At 31.3% G+C, this 24,536-nt stretch overlaps 2 protein-coding genes across 2 annotated transcripts in view; both read right to left on the bottom strand.

The window, feature by feature from the left end:
- The window catches only part of LOC113402044 (insulin receptor-like), a 67,726-nt gene extending 58,519 nt beyond the window's left edge, over window positions 1-9,207 (bottom strand). Inside the window, exons 1-2 of the mRNA XM_026642162.2 lie at window positions 8,971-9,207; window positions 2,523-2,665 (exon numbers count right to left, since the gene is read on the bottom strand). Coding sequence (XP_026497947.1) covers window positions 2,523-2,622 — 100 coding nt within the window. The 5' untranslated portion in view covers window positions 2,623-2,665; window positions 8,971-9,207. The remainder of the gene's footprint in view (window positions 1-2,522; window positions 2,666-8,970) is intronic.
- A 9,433-nt stretch (window positions 9,208-18,640) lies between these two features.
- LOC113402046 (UPF0489 protein C5orf22 homolog) lies at window positions 18,641-23,949 on the bottom strand. Its single transcript, XM_026642163.2, has 4 exons — window positions 23,803-23,949; window positions 19,333-20,175; window positions 18,987-19,232; window positions 18,641-18,915 (listed from the first exon to the last, which is right to left on the bottom strand). The coding sequence occupies exons 2-4, from the start codon at window positions 20,125-20,127 to the stop codon at window positions 18,835-18,837; spliced, it is 1,122 nt and encodes a 373-aa protein (XP_026497948.2). The 5' UTR covers window positions 20,128-20,175; window positions 23,803-23,949; the 3' UTR covers window positions 18,641-18,834.
- Window positions 23,950-24,536: the final 587 nt, after the last annotated feature.

The raw sequence follows: 24,536 nt of genomic DNA, 5'->3' as shown, positions 1-24,536 counted from the left end.
ATTGACTAAATAGAGTTTAATGAATTTTAAGACATTTTTAAGCACACTTGCTTAACTATGAATTAAGTAATAATAAAGCGAATAAAAAATTTAAATTATTATTATAAATTAGCGAAAATAAACATTATTTATTGAAAAAAAAGTGAGACATATCTTAAACTTAAATAGTACGTATATAATAGTATGTATCTAAGACAGCGTGTCGTTTAGAAAGTATATTATAAAATTGTCTACGGATCCTTGGCAAGACCTTAACGGGGAGGAACGTTTAATTTATTTTGAAACAAATCAGTACGGCCAAATGTTCCGTGTATTTTATACAATATTAGCATGTCGGTAATTTATTTTTCGGAAGTGTACATCTTCTAGCTCTGAAGCCTATCGCAGTAGCTAAAAAATATTTATGTTCGCCATATGACAGTGGTAAGGAAAAAAACGTTATTAAATGCGTGCTTTCCAGTTTCGGCGTTTAGTGAATACATTATAATGGGGGTTCCGAATAATACGGTTGCATTCATAGATAGGAAGGACAAGCATGTTGAATTATCTGATTTTAGTGGAAGCTTTCTTAAAATCTTTGATATTTCTGGTGACAAAGCCTAATATTTTGAATTCCTTTGCGTATAAGAATATATTTAGAAGAAAATATACATTTTGCTACGTCGTTAATAAACACATTGATTATGATCAGGCCAAGATGTGAGCCCTGTGGTACTGTAACGGCACTGAGAAAGTATTCCCATAGTTTGCGTACTATAATGATTTTAAAAACGCAACCGTAATACGGTCGAAAGAGTTACAATACAGGAATATGAAAATTAATAACAAATACCAAAAATATAAGTTATTTGTTTTTATAATACTTCAAATATGCAACAAGTATAATCTAATTATGCAATATTAAATAATCATATTCATCGGATCTTATAAGTTGTTTATGTGAAACAATTTATGAAACAAGGTCGTTATCGTTTATCCGGTTTTACTAAAAGATAAAGCGCAAAAACTAATCACGTGTCTTTATTTAGCACGTTTGATTTTTTTTTGCCAAATTTGTTTATGACGCGATACATTTATTTTGAAACAAAAGCAGAATTATGCAATTACAAATAAATATGGGAATGTAGTCCTTTAAGCTGAGACTTATATTTCTTATTTAGAAACTCGTCATGTTTAACCGGCTTCAAAAAGAGAAGGAGGTTATCATTTCGCTTGTATTTTTTTTCATGTGTACTCCGGCATTTATGAACTGATTGGCCAAGTCGTTTTTTTTACTAAAATTTTATTTTATCACAATAAAAATCGTGTATTCTTTTGTTATACGGGTCATATCTAACACCACCGGACATTTTGATATACATTGCATTTTTTTCAAAAAGAAGCATACAAGTCGTCATACGTTTCAAGTCTGTTTTAAAACGTGTAAAAAAGTAGATGGCTTCTACATTTTCTCCACTCTCCAAAACCAGAATGTTTTTCACGAATATTCTAGTCGATATGGTTGTAGAACAATAATGAGCCAATTTTGTATTAAAGATTACGAACATTTTCATTGAACAGGTGTACATTTATACTAGAAATCATTTTCAGTTTCTACATTTTTTATAAGTCAAACATCAGTTCGCGGTTCTAATTGACACTATTATGCATTTCGATTTTTATCCCCAAGAATACCAACGGTGATAAAACCATTACGCAAAACAGAAGTCACCCTTATCTTGTCTTGCTAGTAATTACAGATAAATAATTTAAGATTAAATAATTTTTAAATTATTTGCTTAACATGTCATGTTACAGTATATATTAGCTGTCCCTCTTACACACGACAACGTTCGCATGATATTAGAAGTTTCTAATGATGATTGAAAAGGAAGTATCTAATCTATTCATTTGATAAACAATTAAATATTTATAAATAATTCCCTTAAGGAATTTCTAATTTGAAGCCGTACAGAGGGTAGGGTTGATTTAATCTATTGGTTCGAAGCCCATATCCTCCTTTAGCTTCTCCGTCGAGCACACGATAAATTACGAGTACATATAAACATATGTCTATTCAGTGGTGCAGTGCAGGCCCGCATAAAATCTACGTGTTCTATTCACTGGGTCATTTTTTTTACAAATATATATACAAAACACCTACTACGCTAATTACAAAAAAAATATTCATTTTTAATATACTTGTCGTACTTCCATCGAGCACAGGAAGCTACTTGACAAAATTGTCTGGTCTGAAAATGTAATTAGCGCTCCCACGCCGTTTTTAATTAAATGAACATTCCAGACCTCTCTTTACGTTTGGAGTTATTTATACTGCCTAAAACACAAATTATTATGTCAATTACAGCTTTTGTCACAATTTCGTCTTTAACAAAAATAAAGGATATTTTCTATTACATACTTGTGCTTTCATTGCACAATGACTTGAATATGTAATTAAGTTATAAAACTTAAGACTCATCTCGAGTTCAAATTTTGGCATAAAAGGTTATTGAGTTATAGCGATGTAATTATATTCTTACTTCCAGGTGCGAGCATATCACCAGCGCTAGTGTAGTCACAAGCCAGTAGCAGTGCGCACGCCACCACCGGCCATGCGACCCAGTCGCACGCGCGCCGCATTACGCTGCGCCGTGCCCTCGCGCCCTCCTCCACATGACCCGAGCTGAAACAATTATATTACGTTATGTTACTAAACAAAATCAATTCATTATGACATGTTTATATAGTAAGCCACTGCATATACTCATATGCCAGTGGTCTGCGAATCTCTCGCTAAGATACACATTTTAGTTATGTTACGATGCAAAAACTTCCGTAACGCGTACGGAAATTTTGTTGCAGGCAATAATTAATCTTAATTTATTTTAAAATTGTATCGTCGTAATTTGTAAATTTAAATAAGAGTTCAATGCAAAAATAGTCTTTATGGTATCGTTTCCTAGTCATTGACTTTAAATATCAGCTCATCGAGTATTGATAAGATGTTATCGTAACATTAATTTGACCGAGCTAATGAAGGTTACTACAAAGTAAATTAATATCATATAAAAAGTAAAAATTCACCAACTGTCACCTTATTCACAAATTATACCGTTTACGGAATATTTCATATGGTTAGTAATAGATGAAGTTTACGTCATACCAGATCATACACATCTTAAACAGTTTTGTAATTGTAGATTAATTGGCAAGATAATCTTATGTCTGTCTTCTAAATATGAATTGATCCAATAAAAATACATTTGCTGAACATAAAAATGTTGAATATATTGGTCTGCGATAAATTACTAAAATTAATATAACTTATTATTAAAAAAAAAAAATTGAAATATATTTGTTGTTATTGCATATAGTTGATGCTAGATTTAATTCATTGTTAGATGGATGAGACGGCATGAAGGCTTCGATTATGAACGTGGGAGTTTACAACATTCCCACGACATTAGGCCACGGCTAAATATTTACTAGGAAAAACATTATCCGATTAACCTGAAATCTACGGTGGGCTGGTTCGCGTGAAAAATTAATTAATAGCAAAAAACAAAAACAAATTTAGTTTATTCGCAAATAATATTTATGCTATGACAATTTATAATCGGCAATAATAAGCGTTTTGTTATCAAAAACAAGTATGACATCAACATTTTAGGAATCCACATTATCATAATATCCTACAGTTTTAAAAAGCAAGCAGGCAACACAGACATTTCAGCATATGATCCATACGCCCATAGTCACTACCATTGTATTTTGTGAAAAATATTCGTAAAATAATCCTCACACCGTTAATGCGTCACCCATAAGTTTTTAAGACTTTTTTGTGTCTATGATTCCACTGGCTCATTCACTTTTTATTCCAATATTAACAGCAATAGTGTTCTCATAATGTGTTCTATTACATTGCTGTGACATATGGAAGTACATATTTATGTTTATTAAAAATAACTCAATAAAGAATTTCCGAAATCGTAAACTTAATTATATTTTTCAACATAAGTTAATAATAATATTAAGGGTTAAGAAATATTATACGAATATTATTTTTCGGTTATTGTATTGTTTATCAATATTCATAAATAACTTTTATCTATAAAAAGCTAAAACGGGTACTCGGTCACGAGCCTATGCAAATCTATACGATGGCTTTGCGGCAAACGGATCGCGGTGGCGCCGCACGTTGTATAACATGCCATACAATATAGATATGCATATGAAATCAGTGGTATGTTTACGCTAACATACTATATCTATCTACAACCTACGTGTTCTGTGTACAAACACTCACGTCATTATGACGGTATGCTACGCATTGTCGCATTATCCAATAAGGTTTTTGAACTTGCCTAGATAACGACCTAACCCATCTAAACTTAATGTTCCAAATTTAATTCATATTATTAAACTTTTTTATACTATTAAATGGTGTGCTTGCACTTGGTGAAGGTTATATATGTATATAAAAAGCAACAATAAAAAATAATAATAGCGTCATAATTGTTGTAATAATTTTGATACCCGCTTCGACCGGGTTGAATTACAATGTTTTCCAATTTCAAATATTCATATCATATCATTCATATTTAGCCGTAACAAACTTTAATACTTTTATTGAAAATTTATATTGAGTATGTTTTAAATATATATACTTTGTAAGTGGCAGTAATTATGAGAATAAAATTAAAGACCTATTAATATATTGGAAATGCGAACTTAACTCTGCCTGTCTGTTACTCATTAACGGCCAAAACAAAAATTTGTTAAAAAATTGATATTTGGTATGACACAAACTTAAACCCCAAGAAAGGACATAGGCAACTTTTTTATGCCTAACACCTTATGACCAACCCCTAAAACGCAAGCGGGTGACAACTTGGACTAAATAAGTTTACTAATATCTCCTGTTTAGAAACCAATAACAAATATGTTCAGTTTCATATCACCGTTGGTCAGTAAAAATCAAAACGTGCCCAATGTTTTGAAGAGCAGAAGTCAAGGATTTGCATTTGGTAAAACTGAAACGAAAGGTGTCGCTAAGATAGCCGAAGACAAGTCTAAGGAGTGTTCAAAACTATTAAATAATTAAATTTAAACGGTGGTTATGCCATTATTTCAATTTCATCCATTTCAATTTAACAGTTTGGTATTTCGATTAGTCATGATTTTACAAAAATATAATTCTTGAAATTGTTTTAACATTCTTTAAAAAATTTAAACATTACAAACTATAAAAATATTTATATCCTGTCAATGTTAGTATCCTATATATATGTATTTAGATTTAATAAATTATTTGAATCAATAATATTTTTATAATAATTAAATTGATAATTTCTGCTTTCTACCTAAGCATGTGGTTAGTTGATTACCAAATTATTTGAGACGTCACAATCAAAAATTTATGATTACTTATGTTTTAAAGTAATTATTTATATGTAAAGATAATCCAACAAGCGTAACGTCACTTAAAAATTAGCTCATAATAGATATCAGTAAAGAGAAATTGTACAATGATTACGTAGAAACGAGACAGTAGGATTCGTAGCAGTGACTGGCATGCGACGTCCGTGGAAGTCCGCAGGTAGGGAAGGGAGGTACCAGTTTCCCGCGCTGCATTCCGAGTTGTTTACTCGCCATAGCGTGGCGGACAACGAGGTTGACGACCGCATGCCGCACCACGCCGCCATATTTTTGGTAATAAATAATAGAACAGCGCAACGCAACACGATCGATCGGCCCGCGGCCAGTGCGGCGGCGCGATGCTCGGTGGCCAAAACATTGCACCCCACCCCTACCGACATCTGCGCCGACAGTGGCTAAAAACGTGCAACGACGCTACAGGATAACCTCTTTGCAGATTGATAATGATAACATTGACGGATCGCTTTCGTCTACGGTCTAGCAAACCATGCCACATTCCACGAAGGTAATTTCAGTACAAACACTGGCTTGCGTATTGCGACGTTATATAACATAATTAGCGCACTAGTTTTAATAACGTCCAGCAAAATGAAACATTTATGTTCAATAATAGTACATATAATAGTTCAATAATACTAGTTTCTAAAAACAATTAAATTGAATATTTAATTACAAATTTACATTTATGAATTGTCACAATTCCTTTGAACAACTAAATAGCTTTAATCTTCTTCGATCGTTTTTTAAACCTTAGTTACGTGTTATGAAATGCATGACTGATGACGAAATTGACTTGTAGTCAGTCAATTTGGAGTAAAAGATACATGCCGATTGGATTAACTCATTTTCAACAGTATTAAAAAACATACCAGTTAATCGTTGTTATGAACTACATGCTCAGTAGGAAACATATTACAAACATAAGAAAAAACTATCTTATAATTATATTATAATTCAAAAACGATATATGTTAGTACTTCCCTCGTAAATTTATGTCAAGTACAAATCTTTGATCTTCCTTCAGTTCGTAATATAAGGTTGGTTTGTTCGTATACTGTGCGAATATGTATATTATATGGAACACGACGTTGCGCAAGAGTCCTTTTATACGACGGGAGGTAATTTCGAGTGGGAGGGAGCTGATAGGATTTGCTGTTATTAAGCTATATATCGAGATCGAGATTTATATAGATAGGGTTAAAATGTTATATACCGTCATCGTCTCAACAGCTATACGCTGTTAGAGACTGTTTGGTACCATTTGTAATTGACGTCTCAATAGTTCCGTACAAGAGCTGATATAATTTTGTTAAAATGTAATATTTTAACTCCCCCACACTCACGTGGCTGGAAACTAGTATAAACTAAAGTTACATTACATAAGAATTGAATCTGAAATACTTTAGCATGAAATAAATAATATTTTAACAAGTAAATATACTTAATGTGTAATTATCATCACCCATTGTTGAACCTTAAGAGTCCTTTTTAAACCTTGAATTGAACCCTAAAAATTGTTGTTTTGACCAAACGTATACTTCAACAGTTACTAGTACTAAATTGTATGTTGATTGTATACACATATTAATAGCAGTTAATGTAAATATAAACATTTTACTTGACTAAATGGTTATCAAAACAAACCGTTTGACAGTTAGTTACATTTAACGTCCGACGACGAATGTATAATTATTTATTATGAATACTAATCAAGTTTGTTTTTTCTTTGCAAAGATAACATAATTACCTTGTGCGTTTTTATATCCTGCGATGAATTTTATTAATTTTCGCACGTATATAATATGCTCTGTATTCATCACATTTTTTTTTGCTTAATAATTATATACAACTTTATGATATAGGTATCTATACAGGTTAAAAAAATTACCATTAATCTTACTTTAGGCATAATAAGATCGAATTGCCTGCAAGTTATCAAGTATCAATAAGTCAATTCAAGGCTAACTGCAAAATATTGTTTTCGGTACATTGTTTTGATAAGACTTCAAGGTGTTTGTTGTGTTGCTTGTACGTGTGCGCTTATCGCTACCAGCCAACAGCCTCTGAATGTACAACTTATTATATATTATTTTTAATGAACGATAGATAAAATTAAACATACTTCATCGCAACGTCAACTTGAAATTACAATATTATTACTTAGATTATAGGTGTCATGATACAATATTATGTTTTGTTGTACACAGTATTGACGTGGAAAGTGCAATGTTGTCGGTGTATATTTAATATTTATACTTCATTTATTTTGTTTGCAGTCCTGAATTTTAATTAGTAAGTAACTATGGAAAGATCTTGTGGTATATTAATGTCACTTCTTACATTTCCAAGCATCCTGTCACCTATCAATCTCCGTCACTCGTCAAGCCGTCACGCTCCCGGTCACTTGTGTGCAGCGCGGGCGCTCTTTCGGTGACGAGTCAGTTATTTATCTTTACCTAACAAAATGCTACAAAGGTAATGGCATCGTAATGAAAGTATTATGATTGTTTAATGCGTGCTCATAAACTATTACGGCTTTCGCTCTACATTTTCGATCAAGCTTACAGATTTCATTCTAAAAGTTTAACGTAAATGTGCACAAAATGGTCAAAATCCAATCACGTCTAACATTTGAAGTACAATTAATTCCGATTGCATTAATTTATAATTTGTAAAAATAATAATACGATTAAAAATAAAATAAAAGACGTTGAACATTGAAGTATTTTGTAGATATTTCTAAGACAGTAGGTAGGTTTAAGAATTAATATATGATTATGGTTTTTTTTTTATAAAAATATAAGCACACACGCATCCATATAAATATACCTACTGGCAGATTAAATATTGTTCAATTAAATGAATAAATATAAAGTAAATTCGGAAACCTTTTATATTAAACAATACAACTATTTAATCAATATGGTTACTATATGTCTATACGGACCTTTTTTAAATTGAATTTATGAGTCTTTACAATGATCTGTGGTTTTATCTTTTAATTTGACAGAGATGTGAATAAATTAATTAGATCCACGAATCAAAATAAACATTTAAAAACAACGATTGAATAATCGCTAGAGGATAAATATACTTATTTTTTAAGTCATTATAAATTAAATTTATCGATTCTACAATTAACTTTTTAATATTATGATAAATAAAATAACACTAAAGTGTGTTTTTAATTCATAATAAAACATTAGTGATTGTTGACAGACGCGGTTTTGATTTTTTATAATTTAGTTTTACTATCACAATTCAGTGAATAAATAAATAAATAAATAATACGTGATATAGAGCGTGCGTAGCTAGAGTCGCGTTAAAGATTCCGGGCCCAGTTCGCTCCATAGCAAGCGGCTATGCGATGAGACAGACAGACTTGTTTACACCACCGCACCACGTGGTGACCGATTCATATACGCAGTCACGTGGATTTTAACATTTACACCTGTACTATTAAACGTAACGACAAATCTACTCTTCACACGGCATTCATGAACCAGATTAGCCCAGTAGTAATCAGATTGAAAACACATGAAACGCTACCTGAGCTCGGCGCCTGCCGTGTTTGTTTGGCCCCCGCAAAACACTATTACATATAAAAAACGAGGAATAGACAAAACTGAAAACTGTATATTCACTTTGTCACGTCACCAAACACTGGCTGTAAATTTTGTTAATAACAACAACACTGTATTGTAAACACTACGCGCGATAGAGAGCTGACAACACGAACACAAGTTATCACGAACGACGCGCGCAAAAGACTGGTGCGGTGGCGGAGGGAAGAGGTGCGCGGGGCCGTGCCGTCGACCCAGTCGAGGAATGCGGCTCGCCCGTTCTCGCGTGCTTATTTTTTTGGTCGGTCCGGTAGGGCGCGAGGGGACGCGATTGCTCTGAACGAACCTTGGCGCCCATTACTATACTCATTGCTTGTATGCATGCACCCATGCACACGAACTCGAAAGAATTACGACTACATTATATTATATGTAGTTATAATTTATAATATATTTATAATTTAGGATATCAACAATGATTATTACTTTTACTTATGATTCAGCTGATGTGAAATATCAAACAAATATTTTTACGCTTAATCTTTTTGCTGCTTTAATTTGATCTTCAAATAATATATCAAAACTATTTAAACACTAAATATGCATAGATATACAATTATAAAAATAAAATTACCTAACTGAAGAAACAGAAGTTTGGAGTAAGTTATTCTTGGTACCATATGTATGTTTAAAATAAATATTATGTAGGTATTTAATGCAAATAAAAATATAGTGTATATAATTTTTGTCATATAGTTCTCATATTGAATATTTAATAATATCTTGTTTTAAAAGACTATAAAACAATTTCTTATCTAGTATAACTCTAAGCATTCGTAAGTACTCATATGTTTTTTGAGAAATTAATAGCAAATAAAAGGCGAATGACCGGGTCAGTACATTTAAATAAAATAAAAATGCATTTAATTAAGTATTTGACGATATTTTTACCACGTAAGCAATAGTTATTACGTAGAGCTTCGATTGCGTTGAAATCGCCAATAAAAATCAATGTTATTTGGTTACATATTTATGTATATTTATTACAAATTCAAAACTTAAACGAATAAGATATAAAAGAAAATTAAGACAAAGAATAAAATACGTATTACTTAAATTAATTTGATTAGACTTTTTATGTGTCAGAACTATGATTTTTTTTTATTTATTATGCGACATGGTCTACAAAACAAAAATAAACATTTTTTCATACTTTAATTTCTTCTCGGGTTTTTTAAAGAACTTAACATTACACGAGCGAAACTATTCATTAAACATTTTGTTTGTTTCTAAGCAAATATAAACTATCAGCATTAACAATCCTGTAATTTTCAAAGTATTTACCTATTAAATATTAGCGTACCTGGATACCAAGGACCTGCCTGATCATAAATTATTTTAAGACTGATGAAAAAGAGATCTACTAGTGTTAATATGCCACGCACGAGATGCCCTAGTCTACTATATCAACATTTAAAACGTTCCTGATCGGGATGTTTACTTTAGATAACATTTTTTTTAATATTTATAAAGCTAGGCCAAGGGCAATTGGTGACCTTCGCTTATAAACTATAGATTCCTATTGTATTTGTACTGGAGGCATCTGGAGTCTTAAATGACAAATATAAGCTAATTCTCAAACCGTCATCGCCGCAAATCGATTGTTGTCTGTTCTTGTAATATCACTAGCTCATTCACCATTAAAACCGGAACACAGTAATGAATACTTAGTCGGTTGTAATGTAACTCGTTAACGAATCCACGTTGAAGGGCTTGCAAAATTATTTAAGAAGTAACAAAGCCCTAGCAATGATAAAAGTTTCTTAGGAAACTTCACTCATATAGGACGGAACTTCGTCTTCGGAGTCTCATCGGCGAGGCACCGCTCGTTCGAGACAAAATCATTAATAATACCTCCTTCACACTTTTGCCATTGGAGAAATGGTAATGAAGGTGTACTACTGTATTCTTCCACATATACATAAAGTGCTTTACTTCCTCATGTATTATGCGCACAACCAAGATGTGGATTGATCTTAATCATTCAGATTGATTTTAATCATTCAGTTAATGTGTTCTCTGTTTCGGAAAATTATAATCCGGGTTTCTATAAGACAAGAGGGAATGGGCTCCTATATATCACGGACCAGCTTAAACTACATCTGTAATTGGAGTCGTGTTAGCCATTACAAACTTTGAGTACTTATCAAGGAAATTTTATAATATGTAAAATATTAAAAAGTATATACGTGCAACGTACGTCGTTACTGAGTTATTAAATTACGAACTAGCATTATGTTTTTTATGTACACATACCTAACTACCTGCACGTGTAATATAGATCGTGATTTTACACTACAAATCATAAAATTAAAATTTAATGATTTATAATAAATATTTTAGAGTCTAATCTCTTAATATTTCCTGTAGCTTAAGAGTTTGTTGAAATCTTTGTTGTTGATTGCAAACCATAATAGAATGGACATTAAATTTAGATTTTTTTAAAAATATTAATTTATTAATGAAAACAAAAACGTGTTGATATTTTTTCTGCTTTTAAATTCAAATAATTTAGGTGATCATAAACATTTCTTTGTCTGTTTCACCAAGATAATTATGATGTTTCATGAACAATTTCGATCATTGCGGTTTTTCTCAACGGAGACTAATATAAGCGCAAACTCAAATGCAATCTCTATTTCCCCCCTCTTATAATCCAATGGGATGCCTTTCCATCCAACACAACTAAAGACAGAACAGAAACAGTACCGCAGAACGCTTAACATTAAAATGTTATTTCTATGTAAGAGGGCTAAATAGGTAAGTATGTGCCTTATTTTTATCCCTAGTAAGGTATTATTAAGAACTGTTATAAACGAGTATACATACAAGTATAATGTTGTATGGCTTGCCTTACGTTTGTGTCTATGACTTTTTTTCCGCCATTATTGTCAGCAACGTACATGTACCGTATTATTTGCTTATTTTAGAGTCGCTGAAATGAAAACAAGTAAACTGTTCAATAGAAACACTTACCGAAATATGGAACTATAAAGTTATTTGCTTATTTAAAAAAATGAGCCATGTGTTACGGATGCGTTAATTTTTTTTTTTTTAATGTCATTAAAAAAAGAGTCATCAAATTATCACAATTTAATAACAACATTCCTAAGACTCGTAAGTCGTTACCTCGACTACGAGTTTTAGATAGTATTGGTCACAGACGTAGTGGTTTTGTAAATAGATTATTAAATTTTAATTGAAACGTATTTTTTGTACAGTAGAGTCAAGTTTTACAAATGTGAATTTTTGTAAACATCTGTGTACACAAATGATACTATTTCGACATTGACCGATTCACTTTTTTCTCATTGCTTAATATAGGAAGATAATTATTTTCTTCATATATAAGTAGAATAGGTATCTATACTTCTATACTAATATTATAAAGAGTTCAAATTTATTTATTTATATGTAGGGTAAGCTTCGGAATGTTATAGATAATAAATAATATTTATATCATATTATTTTCTTTATTAATAAATTGCACCCATGCTTGCTTGCTTTCTGCCCAATATTATAAATCAAAATGAAAATATTTTGTACTCAAGTAGGCATTTTAGAATTCATGTTAAAGTGTTGAATTAATTGTTAAACTACCACCGGTTCCGAAAGTAATTCTACCGAAAACAACTGGCAAGAAACTCAGTAGTTACTCTTTTCCATCATTTTAATTACGGAGTAGGTCAATAAAATGCTAATACATTTATATATGTATATCTTGCTTAGAAATCCAGAAATACAAAGTCCACACTTTTCTATCATTGATATGCCTTATTTATCGATCTTTTTTTGACGTGAGCTTTAATAGGTCAAGTTAAAAATAACTATGAATTATAGAAACTAATAACATGCCCCAAGACGGATAAATTAACTTTGCGAAGTCGCAAACTAGGTTTTATTAGTTTATCTTTCCTCCTCGTGTCTACACGAGATGACAATGATTGTCACCGTTTCTTAAAAAAAGATCTATATTATTGTTAATACACATAATAGTGTTGTAAGCATGTTGTGAAACAACTGTAATTAAACCAACTTTATGAAAAACATCCCGAGGGGAGAAATTAATTTGCTATCCTAAAAAAATCCAATATGAATTATTAAATAGTTTATACAATAATTTTTAATCAAAATGGTATAGATAAAAACAAAATAGATCACAATGTAGGAGGACGGATTCTATAATACGAATTTAACATAAATAGTTTTATTTAAGCGCCTGCCTTTAATAGTTGTTTCAATTGCCTTGATTTAGCTAGAAACACTACGAGTCAAGTACCTTTATAATTAATGCGTATCAAAATTTTATCTTATATTTAATTTTTAACTTGTATTTTATTAATGTATACATCCTAAGTAAGCCAGGAGTCAGCCGCTTCAGTGAACACTAAAAAGTGAATACATTTCAAACCATACAATTTAATTACAAACAGAAAAACTTTTCGAGATAATAACTGCAAGCAGTAGGTATCAACGTTAGATTTCGGAAAACTTTTTTGTAATTTTTGTTATAAGTCTGGGGCAGATGTTGCATAATAGCAGGGCACCACTTTGGAATCCGCCTCGCCGATGTTTTTAACAGTGAGGCGTAGGTACGGGCACTTGTTATAATTGAGACGAGGCAGTTATTGCTGCACCCTAGTTATTTTACAATCTATATATATATATATATATATATATATATGTTAAATTATTAGAGTTGGATCGCAGGTTTATCGTTTGATATAGCTTAATGCAGGTCATTAGTAATTCCACAAGGATAAGTTTACTTATATGTAACAACAGTAGTACCAATGAATATCCGTGCAAGTTAATACCATCAGATGGCCTGACTTCGTAAACTTTAATAAAAAAATAAATGAAAAGGTGTTGATTGTATTAACGATAAATTCAGGTGTTTCGTACATTTCAAGACATGAATCGGGTTTCGTATAACGCATCAGTAAGCAGCTTTGTTATCTTACAAGTAGGCGCCACAGCTTATCAACTGTCCCATTGAAAAACAAGGTTTACGCAAGCAACGTTTATCAATGAAAGCAAGTTTTTCCTTATCGTACACCGGGGTTTGCACCAAATGCCTGCACAAGTATTTATGAAGTACCTCACTGAAATATAGCAATTACATGTTTATTTATGAATACAGGACAATGAATTACTTTGACAAAAATCGCATTGATACTTATGATTATAGCGAAAGAAGTGATTCCTGCTTCTATTTAGTACATATTTTACAATATTGTTAGTAATCGTTTATCAAAATATTACAAAAAATGTAGCTGGAATTATAGCTCAGTTCGAAAAACTAACATCTGGGTCATAAATTATAATTGTTTTATATATTTAATCAAATATTCATTAATATTTAAGGATTTCGAAAACAGAAATAAATGAATATAATATAAAAAATATATAACTATTATATTTTACTGTTTATCTCAAAGTTGATATAAGCATTACGAGAATTGTTCAATTTAATCATAGTTAGAGACAATACCGGATGTCTATCTAGGTACTAAATATACTTAGTCGTCTGACTAAGTTCTATTGTAAACTTCCAAGAAAAACATACTTATTAAAGTTCAATAAACAACGTTAGTATTAAGTTCAATGTGAAAAAATATTTTTTATAATTTTTGCTATAACTATCAATACTTATAGGACATGTAAACGATATCATTTACATCTTATAATATTATGTAAATATGTAATCTTACGGCACACGAGAACCTATCTGTTTCTCATGAAAGTTAATTGTGAATTTCTAAATATTTTAGCACTGTCTTCGACTTCAGACATCATTAAGCCAATGTTTAGTTTCATTAGCTTTTAAATAATATATTCTTATTTTATCTAACGAAATTTTGTAATTCTCGTTTGACTAGTTTTAATTTAGAATCAACTGCTTAAATAATTTTAAAGCCGGTTTTAATTATTAATATACTACGTAATTATTGCCAAGATGCTTCAATGGGTAGCTCATCTTACGATTGCTAATCAAATCCTGATAAGAGCGTTACTCGTTTTAAGTGTTTCAAATATAAACAAATGTTCACAGATAATTTTAAATATTATTAATTGTCAATAAAAATAGTAATATTTTATTAAGTCCTTACATATAAAATTAGCGTTTTGTCGTACTTACCGCTTTGATCTGAAATATCTCCTCTTTGGTTAAGAATTCCAAATTCAAATTTATAAATTAATTTGAGTTTTGAGACATTTGAGTTTTGTAAACAGTCATTCATTTGTTTTTTCCTGATTATTTTTGTCTTTGGCGTCGATTATTACTGCACAATGGACAACAAGAAATATCGGTATATTACGAGTACGAGTTCTACCGTGGCACCAGTGCTGCAAAAACAGCTCGAAGGATTAATGATGTGTACTGCGCTGGTGTCGCAAAAGAAAGCACGGTACGTTTTTGGTTTCAACGTTTTCGTTCTGGAAATTTCGAACTTAAGAACCATCCCCATAGACGGTCGGAGACCAAAAAAAAATGAAAATGGAAAATGAAGAATTAAAGGCTATTGTGGAAGCGGGTCCATCACAAAGCACTTCAGAGATAGCTGCAGACTTCGGGGTAAGTGATAAAACTGTATTAATCCACTTGAAACAAATCAGGAAAGTAAAAAAACTAGAACGATAGGTACCTCATGAATTGAGTGAATCGAACTTGCAAATACGCGTCGACTGCAGTGTTACTTTGCTCAACAAACACATTAATGAAGGGATTTTAATTTTTTTTTTTTATGTTAGAGGTGAACCCTGGAGACCCAGCCAAATCCGGCCCTAAACATATATTTACTCAGAAAAAGTTAAAGCCAAACGATTACGGCAGATATCTATTGTCAGTAACTGCAAACCATGAAAGAAGAACTAGCTGCAAAACAACCGAGAGTGGTCAATTGCTCTAGGTCACTGCTGCTTCACGACATTGCAAGACCACATACTGCACAACAAACAACCACGAAGTTAGATGAGCTACAATTGGAATGTCTGCGACATCCATCCATCCATCCGTACTCCCCTGACCTTGCTCCAACAGATTACCATTTTTTCCGGAATTTGGACAACTTCTTATAAGGAAAAAAATTCAACTCCGATGCGGCAGTGCAAACCGCCTTCAAAGAGTTTATTGATTCTCGTCCCCATGGTTTTTTAGCAGATGGCAGATGGCAAAAATGCATAGATAACAACGGTGCATACTTTGATTAATAAAATATATTTTACAAAAAAAATGACATTATATTTAAACGACCTACAAAACGCCAATTTCATCTGTAAGGACCTAATACATTTCTCAATATGATAAACTAACCAATGAAACACTTACAGACGATATGATTAATGAGCTGTTGTTAATTGACGTTTTATATTGTATACTGGAAAGGGGGGAGGGGTTGATGACTTCGACGGCAAACCTCAAAACACCAACCACAAGACTAGACACCTACAGAGGTTGACATATTATAATGGATACATGTTTGCACATATTACAGGTGCACCCTCCATCCTCTCAATCTCATAAACCGATGGATTAGCAAATCCGACAGGACCGCAAAGTGTTTAGGCGTAGGACCAAAGAACGGCTTTACGTGCTTTCCGAGGAATGGAAGTGTACACACTTCCAAATTCCAAACTCCGTGTATGGAGATCGGCCTGAAATTTTCTCAACAGAAAAACCCAATAACCCTTTTTATCCAAGGCCTTATATCTATTCGCTAGGCCAAATACAATCAAACACATGCAAAGGCAAACGCCACTACTGAAATTCGAAGAGATTCAGGATTGTCATATTCATCTGCTTTTCAAAGCACGGTAGTGTAAAACTCACCAATAACTTTTAAATGTTCCGACCCGATATTTTAATCCTTAGGGCTGCAGTCTGCTGACTTATATAAGCTAGCATTTAGTCGAGTTATCATGTGATACATATACTTCCCTATTATTGAACAAATGAAGTGTATAAAGAACTGTAAAATACCGAAGTACTCTTCATATCCCTACTACAGTAAAGATATAAGTATTTAATGCCAACTTCAAAGCCACAAACGTACTCTTATGTAGGTGTTGTTTTCCATTAGCGCTTTTTATTGGATTTAATTGATAATTTTCCAGACGTGGTTGTCGCATGATGTAATTCATCGTTAATAATGAAACTCGAGTGTTCTACTTCGATGTGCAGTTGACCCCAATCGCCCCCAATCGAAGGACTAAATTGTTTGCTCGATCAATGGTATTATGATCAAAAACACAATATATTATTTACTTATTAAATTTCGATGACATTGTTGGTTAAAATCATTTAATTTTATGCGTAGTAACAAGAAGTAGAAAGATTAAAGCACATTAGAATCGTCATGAGACACTTGAATTAATAACTATCTAAATAAAAAATACAGTCTGTTAATAACATAGTTGTAGGAGGACACAGTAGCTCTTTTAATGCGCATTAAAGTAATATCGGGAGATCAGTTTTAAGAAACGATTTTTTTTTTAATTATAAGAACAATATATATTATTATCATTTCGTAAAACAATAATGTAGATTAAATATAAAAGAAAAATAATATGTGCAAAGATCTGTCCTTAAATCACATTAATCTTATGGCAAATAGTTCCATCTCCTCCAGACAATGATACTACGTAGTACTTCCAGACATAGTAACAACGGTTACGTCTTAATAAACCCTAAATATATAAACATATGTAATATTAATATATAAGTTAGACAGCTAACTGATATTGACAAATAACTGTCTAGTATATTTACGCAACAGATATTAAATCAGGCAACATATTTTTTTTTTATTTTTATCTATTTAAATTACATAACTCTGTATCTCAAATGATGAAAAAAAGGAACTATTGAGTTTTTTGCAATATAATTTCGGTAGGATTGCGATCACATTGCGAACCGGTGGTAAATTTACGTTTAATTACGATTCAAAAGTATGTATGTACTTATAAAAACATACTTGAATGAATTATATTTGATTTTATTTTATGAGAACAAGGTATACTCATCGTTTCCTTATTGAATATCAGTATATTCTCTGCTCCATATAATCTAGATACTAATTTGTTTTTCCTAATTAATCTGACCTGAGCAGCGTTGACAACGAAACTTGCTAAACATTCGTGACTTTCAGCAACCCTTTTAGCCATTGATGTGATAATTAAATAAACACGTTACCAATAACTTACAAGGACCTTAATAAAAATAAATAATATGGTGGCAATAATTGATATAATGTTTCTGCATTTTTTTTTTAAATTATAGATGCTCAAGCAATACTCTTACGTGGAATCAAAGTATTTTCCTTCAATCAGAACTTTAGTACGATCTTTGCTTGTAAATAAACTGACTTACGTTACTAACTGCGAACATTAAATCGGACCACAATAATATAGAGAACTGATGGTTGGAGATAGAACAATTGATGAGTGAGAATTTCTCGGTTTTAATAATAAATAATGCGAATTAATTAAGACATTGATTTATTATAAGTATTTATTTTAACAATTAAGTGAAACAGTATTTATTATATTAAATAAAACAATATTATCTATGTACTTGACTGTGGTAATGCAACATTATAAGAAATGATTATATTATTATTACATTATAAGAAATACATAAAAATGAAAACTACTACTATTTAATGTAATCTGTAGTAAAGAATAAGTCAATAATAAAACTCTTTTAATGTAAGTACTTAGGAATAGGATATATTTATTTATATTTTCTTATTAAGCTACAACAAGAACCATATTATTCACAAGTATTTTACAAATAATAAAGTATGGGGCTGTCCGTGTCGTACACTTCTTTTATAATTTGTGTTACTAACGCCTGAATGTAATTAGTCTGAAATAAATGACACATTACAGTCTTAAAATATGATCATGTAAATACTTAATTACGAGTCATAAACTTACTTGATCCGGGGGACAGTATCCATCGTCACTGGATCGCGCTACGGTTATCATAATAGGTGGGGGGATATTTTTCAAAAACGTCTTTAGTGTCTTATTTACAGTTTCTTCTATGTCTTCTTCAGTGCTTATATGGTGAGGCAAACCTCCCTGATCTCGAGTACAGCCTCCAGTAAATATCATCCACCAATCAGGTTTTTCGCCTAACCGCTGTGCCTCTGCTTCCACGACATCTTTTAAATCACATACCTGCATCAAGTTGATGGATTTATATTTTTTTATAATTATAATTTTACATGTCAAAGCACAAGTACCTACAAGTTATACAATTCAACTTTCAAAGGTATACCTTATGATATAGTTCTGATTTCGGTCCTTTGTATTCTTTTAAATCAAAATTCTTTTCTAAATATTCAAACAGTTCTTGCAGTTCCACCAATTGTTGTTCTCTCGATTTACACAATTCTATACATGTTTTCTCATCGTTAGCCTGCGGGATGTTAAAGCCAAATATGGGTTCCAGCTGATCATACAGCTTTATTTGGTCATACATATTAAGAAATGGGTTCGTTGTACTGAAAAAATCTAAATCAATATCAAGCACATAGGGTTCACAAATATCAAGACATTTTATTTTGTCTTTTATGCTTTCTTCGTTTCTCTCGCTAAGTTCTGCAACAGTTAATGTAAACTTTCTTTCGTTGATCAATTGCGGGGAATACAATGCATCAGACATATAGTAAGGCTCTGTACTGTCTACACGAAGTAAGCCTGTTTCAGGGTGGTCTCCAACGTGAATCATGCGAGAGCCATCCGCAAATTGTTTCGCCCACGGCGGTCGCAGCCATACTACACGACTTATATGGCCAGCCGCCACCGCGGGTACAATCCAATTTTCTATTTGTAATAATGGCAAAACTTTTCTTCCGGCCCGAGCGTCCTCTCCTTTTAACTTACGATCTATAAGCATGTCTGGGTGAGCATCGAGATGTACTAAGGTTGTACCTTCTAAGGGTAGTTTTTTTCCACCAATAGCCGAATATATAAATCTTAAAACTTCATTGTGTTCCTCTACCACATATACGGGAATCTTTTTGAAGCTTTTTAACGGTGATCTTAAATTAGTTTTAGCAGGATTATCCATATTTATATGCTAATTATACACACAGTAAGTGCTGGTATATTTTTTTAACTGAAATGAAATGAAAATATTATGTAACTTGCTTTTTAAGTATTATATTATACTTATATTAAAAACTGTGGTGTTTACTAGTAACCTTAAAATCGTCTATAATCTCTGCGTAACTGTATTGCGTTCTTCAAATAAAGGTCAAGGTCTAGTGTCAAAAGAAATCAAGAGAAAAGTTCCAACCCCAACGTCTTACTGCGTACTAAGTACTTCAACCTGTTTATCTTTAGCGTACAAAATGTAACAAATGACATTGATAAAGTGGAAGGAATACAATAATATACAAACAATATGTGGGTAAACTAAATTTATTACTCGCGACGCTATAAGTATGCGTCGTCAATAAAGGAGCTATTAATATTTCGATTTCTTTCTAGAGTGCCATTATAGTAATCATGTTTGTATTGTGGGGTCATGTTCTATTGTCCCGAGTGGACAAGAAATCGTAAGGATATTAGTGCATAGTCACATTATAGTAGAGGCTGTTATTGCTCGAGAGGCTAAGCAAAAATCTAACTTACAGTACGTGCGTACATATAGCCTATTCCAATGAAAGTAGGAAAAAAGATAAACAAACCTTAGATTTACGTATATCATGCGATTTGCTAATTACTCAGTTATATTATGCTCTACTAAGTGTTCATGATTAATATATCTTTATTTATAGTACAACAGAATTACAATTAACTACTTATTTCCACTTTAATTTTATTTCCAAAATTCCGATAATAGTTTCGTCGACGTTCAAAACGCCATTTTCAACGCTCTCACCAATGATATCGCGTCAATGTGCTGTAAAATATTGTTTATTTAGGTTTTTTTACAGTATACGTATAAATTTATTTATTTACAGAGGTAATCACAGGAACTAAACATCTAGTTGTAAAAAAACACCGATAGAAAGCTACATTATTCCTAAGTATATAGGTTACATGTCATATCATGGACTTTATTCATGATATCAATATCTGCACCCGTGAAAAACCGGGTGGGTGGTTAATGTAAAAATAAAGAGACCAACAAAAATACAAATTACATTTTATTTGTTAATGCACGGCGTTAATTTAACGCGCACCATCATGAGTGAACAGATCTATATTCAGTTATTTCAGGACACTCAAATTTCATGTCCTTTATTTTTATTTTATCTACTTAATAATAAAATAAGTATGTGTCATTTTCATCTCTTACTTAATTTTTAGAATAATATACGGAATTTGACAAAAGTGGATTCTTTATCAGAGGGTGATTAACTTTTATCATGAGAAGCTCAAAGTCTAAACACTTCCTAAAACGAGATCACCCGGCAGCGCGATGCGTAGATGCGCAGCGCTACCGCTAGAATTGGAGGAATGGGTAGAGAAGGGGAGGAGTGTTATGACGGCTCCCAGGGTCGATATAGCGCGTCACTGACGTCACTACGCTACTACACCCGTCCAAACATACCCCCCGCACTTGTCTTCCCCCGTGACCCATTGCGCTGTTACGCCCACCTGGGTCAAGGCGCAAAAATGGCATAGGTTCCGCCCGGATTTTATAAGTATTTTTTTTTTACTTACTTACTATTTATTATCAATTTAAGAAAACAGTTTAAATAATTTCTTTTAAACATCTCTAGAAAATACTTTTGTTTTTTTTATAAGGTAACATAATTACAATTAGTAACTGCTCTAATTATATTTCTTCAAAGTTTTCTGTTTTTTTTTTATGTTATGAGGCAAGAAGCAAATGAACCGTCTAAAATACCTACGCACGGGCACAATAAGTATAATGTCTGATTACTATATTATATATATTCGAAATATGATTAGTTTTGCCTAGTTTTGTTAGTGCCATAGACGGCCATTCATTCTTTATTTTATTGAGCTATTTTGTTATCCTTTAGTCAACCACACAATATTTCTTTAGTTTCACGTTTAAGATGTATATTAATTAAAACACGTAATTTTTATTGTTTCTGCATAAATTTAGAATAATTGAAAGAAAAGTAAAATACTGAAACCTGTAATTTGCAAATAGTTCACTTTTATCAAAAGTATTATTGTAAATTTTTAGTAATAATTATTTAATCTTATTGCATCAGTATCACACTGCTTCCCATTTAATTTGTTATAATTATTATGTTAAATTTACGTTTATTAACCAGAATAGAACTTTTTCAACCAATAGAATTTGAATTACTTGCTTTTAAAGATAGAAATATTCCTGTATAACTGCTACATTCATAGATACAACTTTCTATTTTTACATGCATTTTCTACAAAAAAAATCTGTCACGTTAGATATGATAACATAATTTGTTAATCATCATTCTTCATTACTATCCTAGCAATTTAATATTATATACCAATAAAACTGCTAGGGACATCATCGCCTTGTATTATGTGCTAATACTGTCTCTGGAAAACATAATTTAATAACATAGATGCTAATTAGATAGATCCTTATTGAAGTAATAAGACATTTGTTTAAATGTTTGCAGTAACTAAATGTTACTTTTTCCTTTTTTCAATTGGAACCAGTTTTTTTGTGAGATATTAAAATATATACTATATTAAAATAAATACACTAAAAGAATATGCCTAACAAGCAGTGTGATTTGCATTACAAATATATACAGGGTTATTGGTAATTTGGTGATAGGGGTGACTATTTGCGATAATTTTAACCCCCATATATATAATGCAAAAGTGAACCATTTTTGAGTTATAGCGTTTTTTAGATTTTTTCAAAATAAGTCAAAAATGCAACTTCAAAAATTGATTTTAAAAAAGTATCAATTATCTATATTATCTAACAGGCAGGCGAAGCCATTGGCAAAAACTATTAATATTGCTATTCTAATTAAGTACATTTCTTCTCAATATTTTTTGGAATAGAATGATAACATGTATTCTTTTACTTTAATAACACTAATAATAATTTTCATTTCAATTCAAGCAGAACATGTTCAATTATTTTATGGACGGCATCAATCTAGGAGTAAAAACTATGGTTTAACAATAATTTGTCGCTTGTCTTTAGCTATATACATGCTATCCATCGTCATCCAAACATATTATTTACATTAAATAAATTGAATTTTTAAAGTACAATAAATTACAAATCTAAATATAAGACTGAACTTAAAATAAAAATATGGACTATTATGATATATACATAGATGAAAATAAAAAACGGTAGAAATTAATTCATGAAGTAGTACAGAAGGAAATGATTTTAACTAATATGGTGATCAATTTCTTATTTAATTGGAATTATTATCAAACGCAATAACAGAATAATTATTATTCTGTTATTGCGTTAGATAAAAATCACAACAACATATTTCTTTTCTTCCGAAACGCTACCAATAAGTACCTTATAAATTTATTTAAATCATATTAAGAACCTCTGCCCTTGTTACGCTCTCTTAACCAACATAATCATGGTTTCATTTTTGTATAGATTAATAGATTAAAGATATTATAACATGTAATGGTCATAATTGTTACTTGATTAATAGTAGAAAATTAATCAATAATTTTTACTAACTTCAGGACGAGATATTGTAAACGAAATAGATGTTAAATATTAAAAAAATCTTCACTTAATTTAATATGAGTTAATGTTATTATAATTTATACAAACCTGCTAAACTATATGTAAATTGCTTAAAAATAAAATCACTATGATATAAATTGGCTTATCAGTTGGTACTAATGAATACCGAATACTGGTAATATTAAGTGTCAGTGTCAGTGTCAAAGACACGCTCAGGGCTGCCAAGTGCCAGTAGAGCTATAGCCGATTCCAATGGAAGTAGGAAAAAAGATAAACAAAGCTTAGATTTACGTATTTCACGCGATTTGCTAATAACTCGTCTATGTTGTGCACTACTAAGAATTATTGATTTATATATCTTTATTTGTAGTATAACACTACTGCACTTAACTACTTATTTTCACTTTAATTTTACTTCCAAAATTCTGATAACTGTTTCGTCGACGTTCAAAACGCCATTTTTTCGAAAACCCATAGTGAATAATCATAGATTAATCAAGCTCTCGATCAATGATACGCGTCAATTTGTTGTCAAATGTTGTTTATTTGGCTTTTTCCTGTTATGACGGGAATAAAGTATATATAACTTATTTTATCACGCAGGATCACTGAAATATACAGACTCAATGAAATCCTCAAATCAAACCATAGAGCACATAAAAACAAGGATAAATTAAACTACAATATTCGAATGAAAGTTAAAAAATCCCTAAAAAGAGATATTACTGAACAAGTAAATAAACGTTATAAAATTAATATACAAATTATCTATCAGTTTTCTATCAAGCGCACTTTCTCATTTTATTTAATTAGAATTTACG

This window comes from Vanessa tameamea, chromosome 2, assembly GCF_037043105.1.
Source record: "Vanessa tameamea isolate UH-Manoa-2023 chromosome 2, ilVanTame1 primary haplotype, whole genome shotgun sequence".
NCBI classification, from domain to species: Eukaryota; Metazoa; Arthropoda; class Insecta; order Lepidoptera; family Nymphalidae; genus Vanessa; species Vanessa tameamea.
The sequence above is the reverse complement of the archived record's forward strand: the minus strand, read 5'-3'. Positions and strand labels throughout refer to the sequence as shown.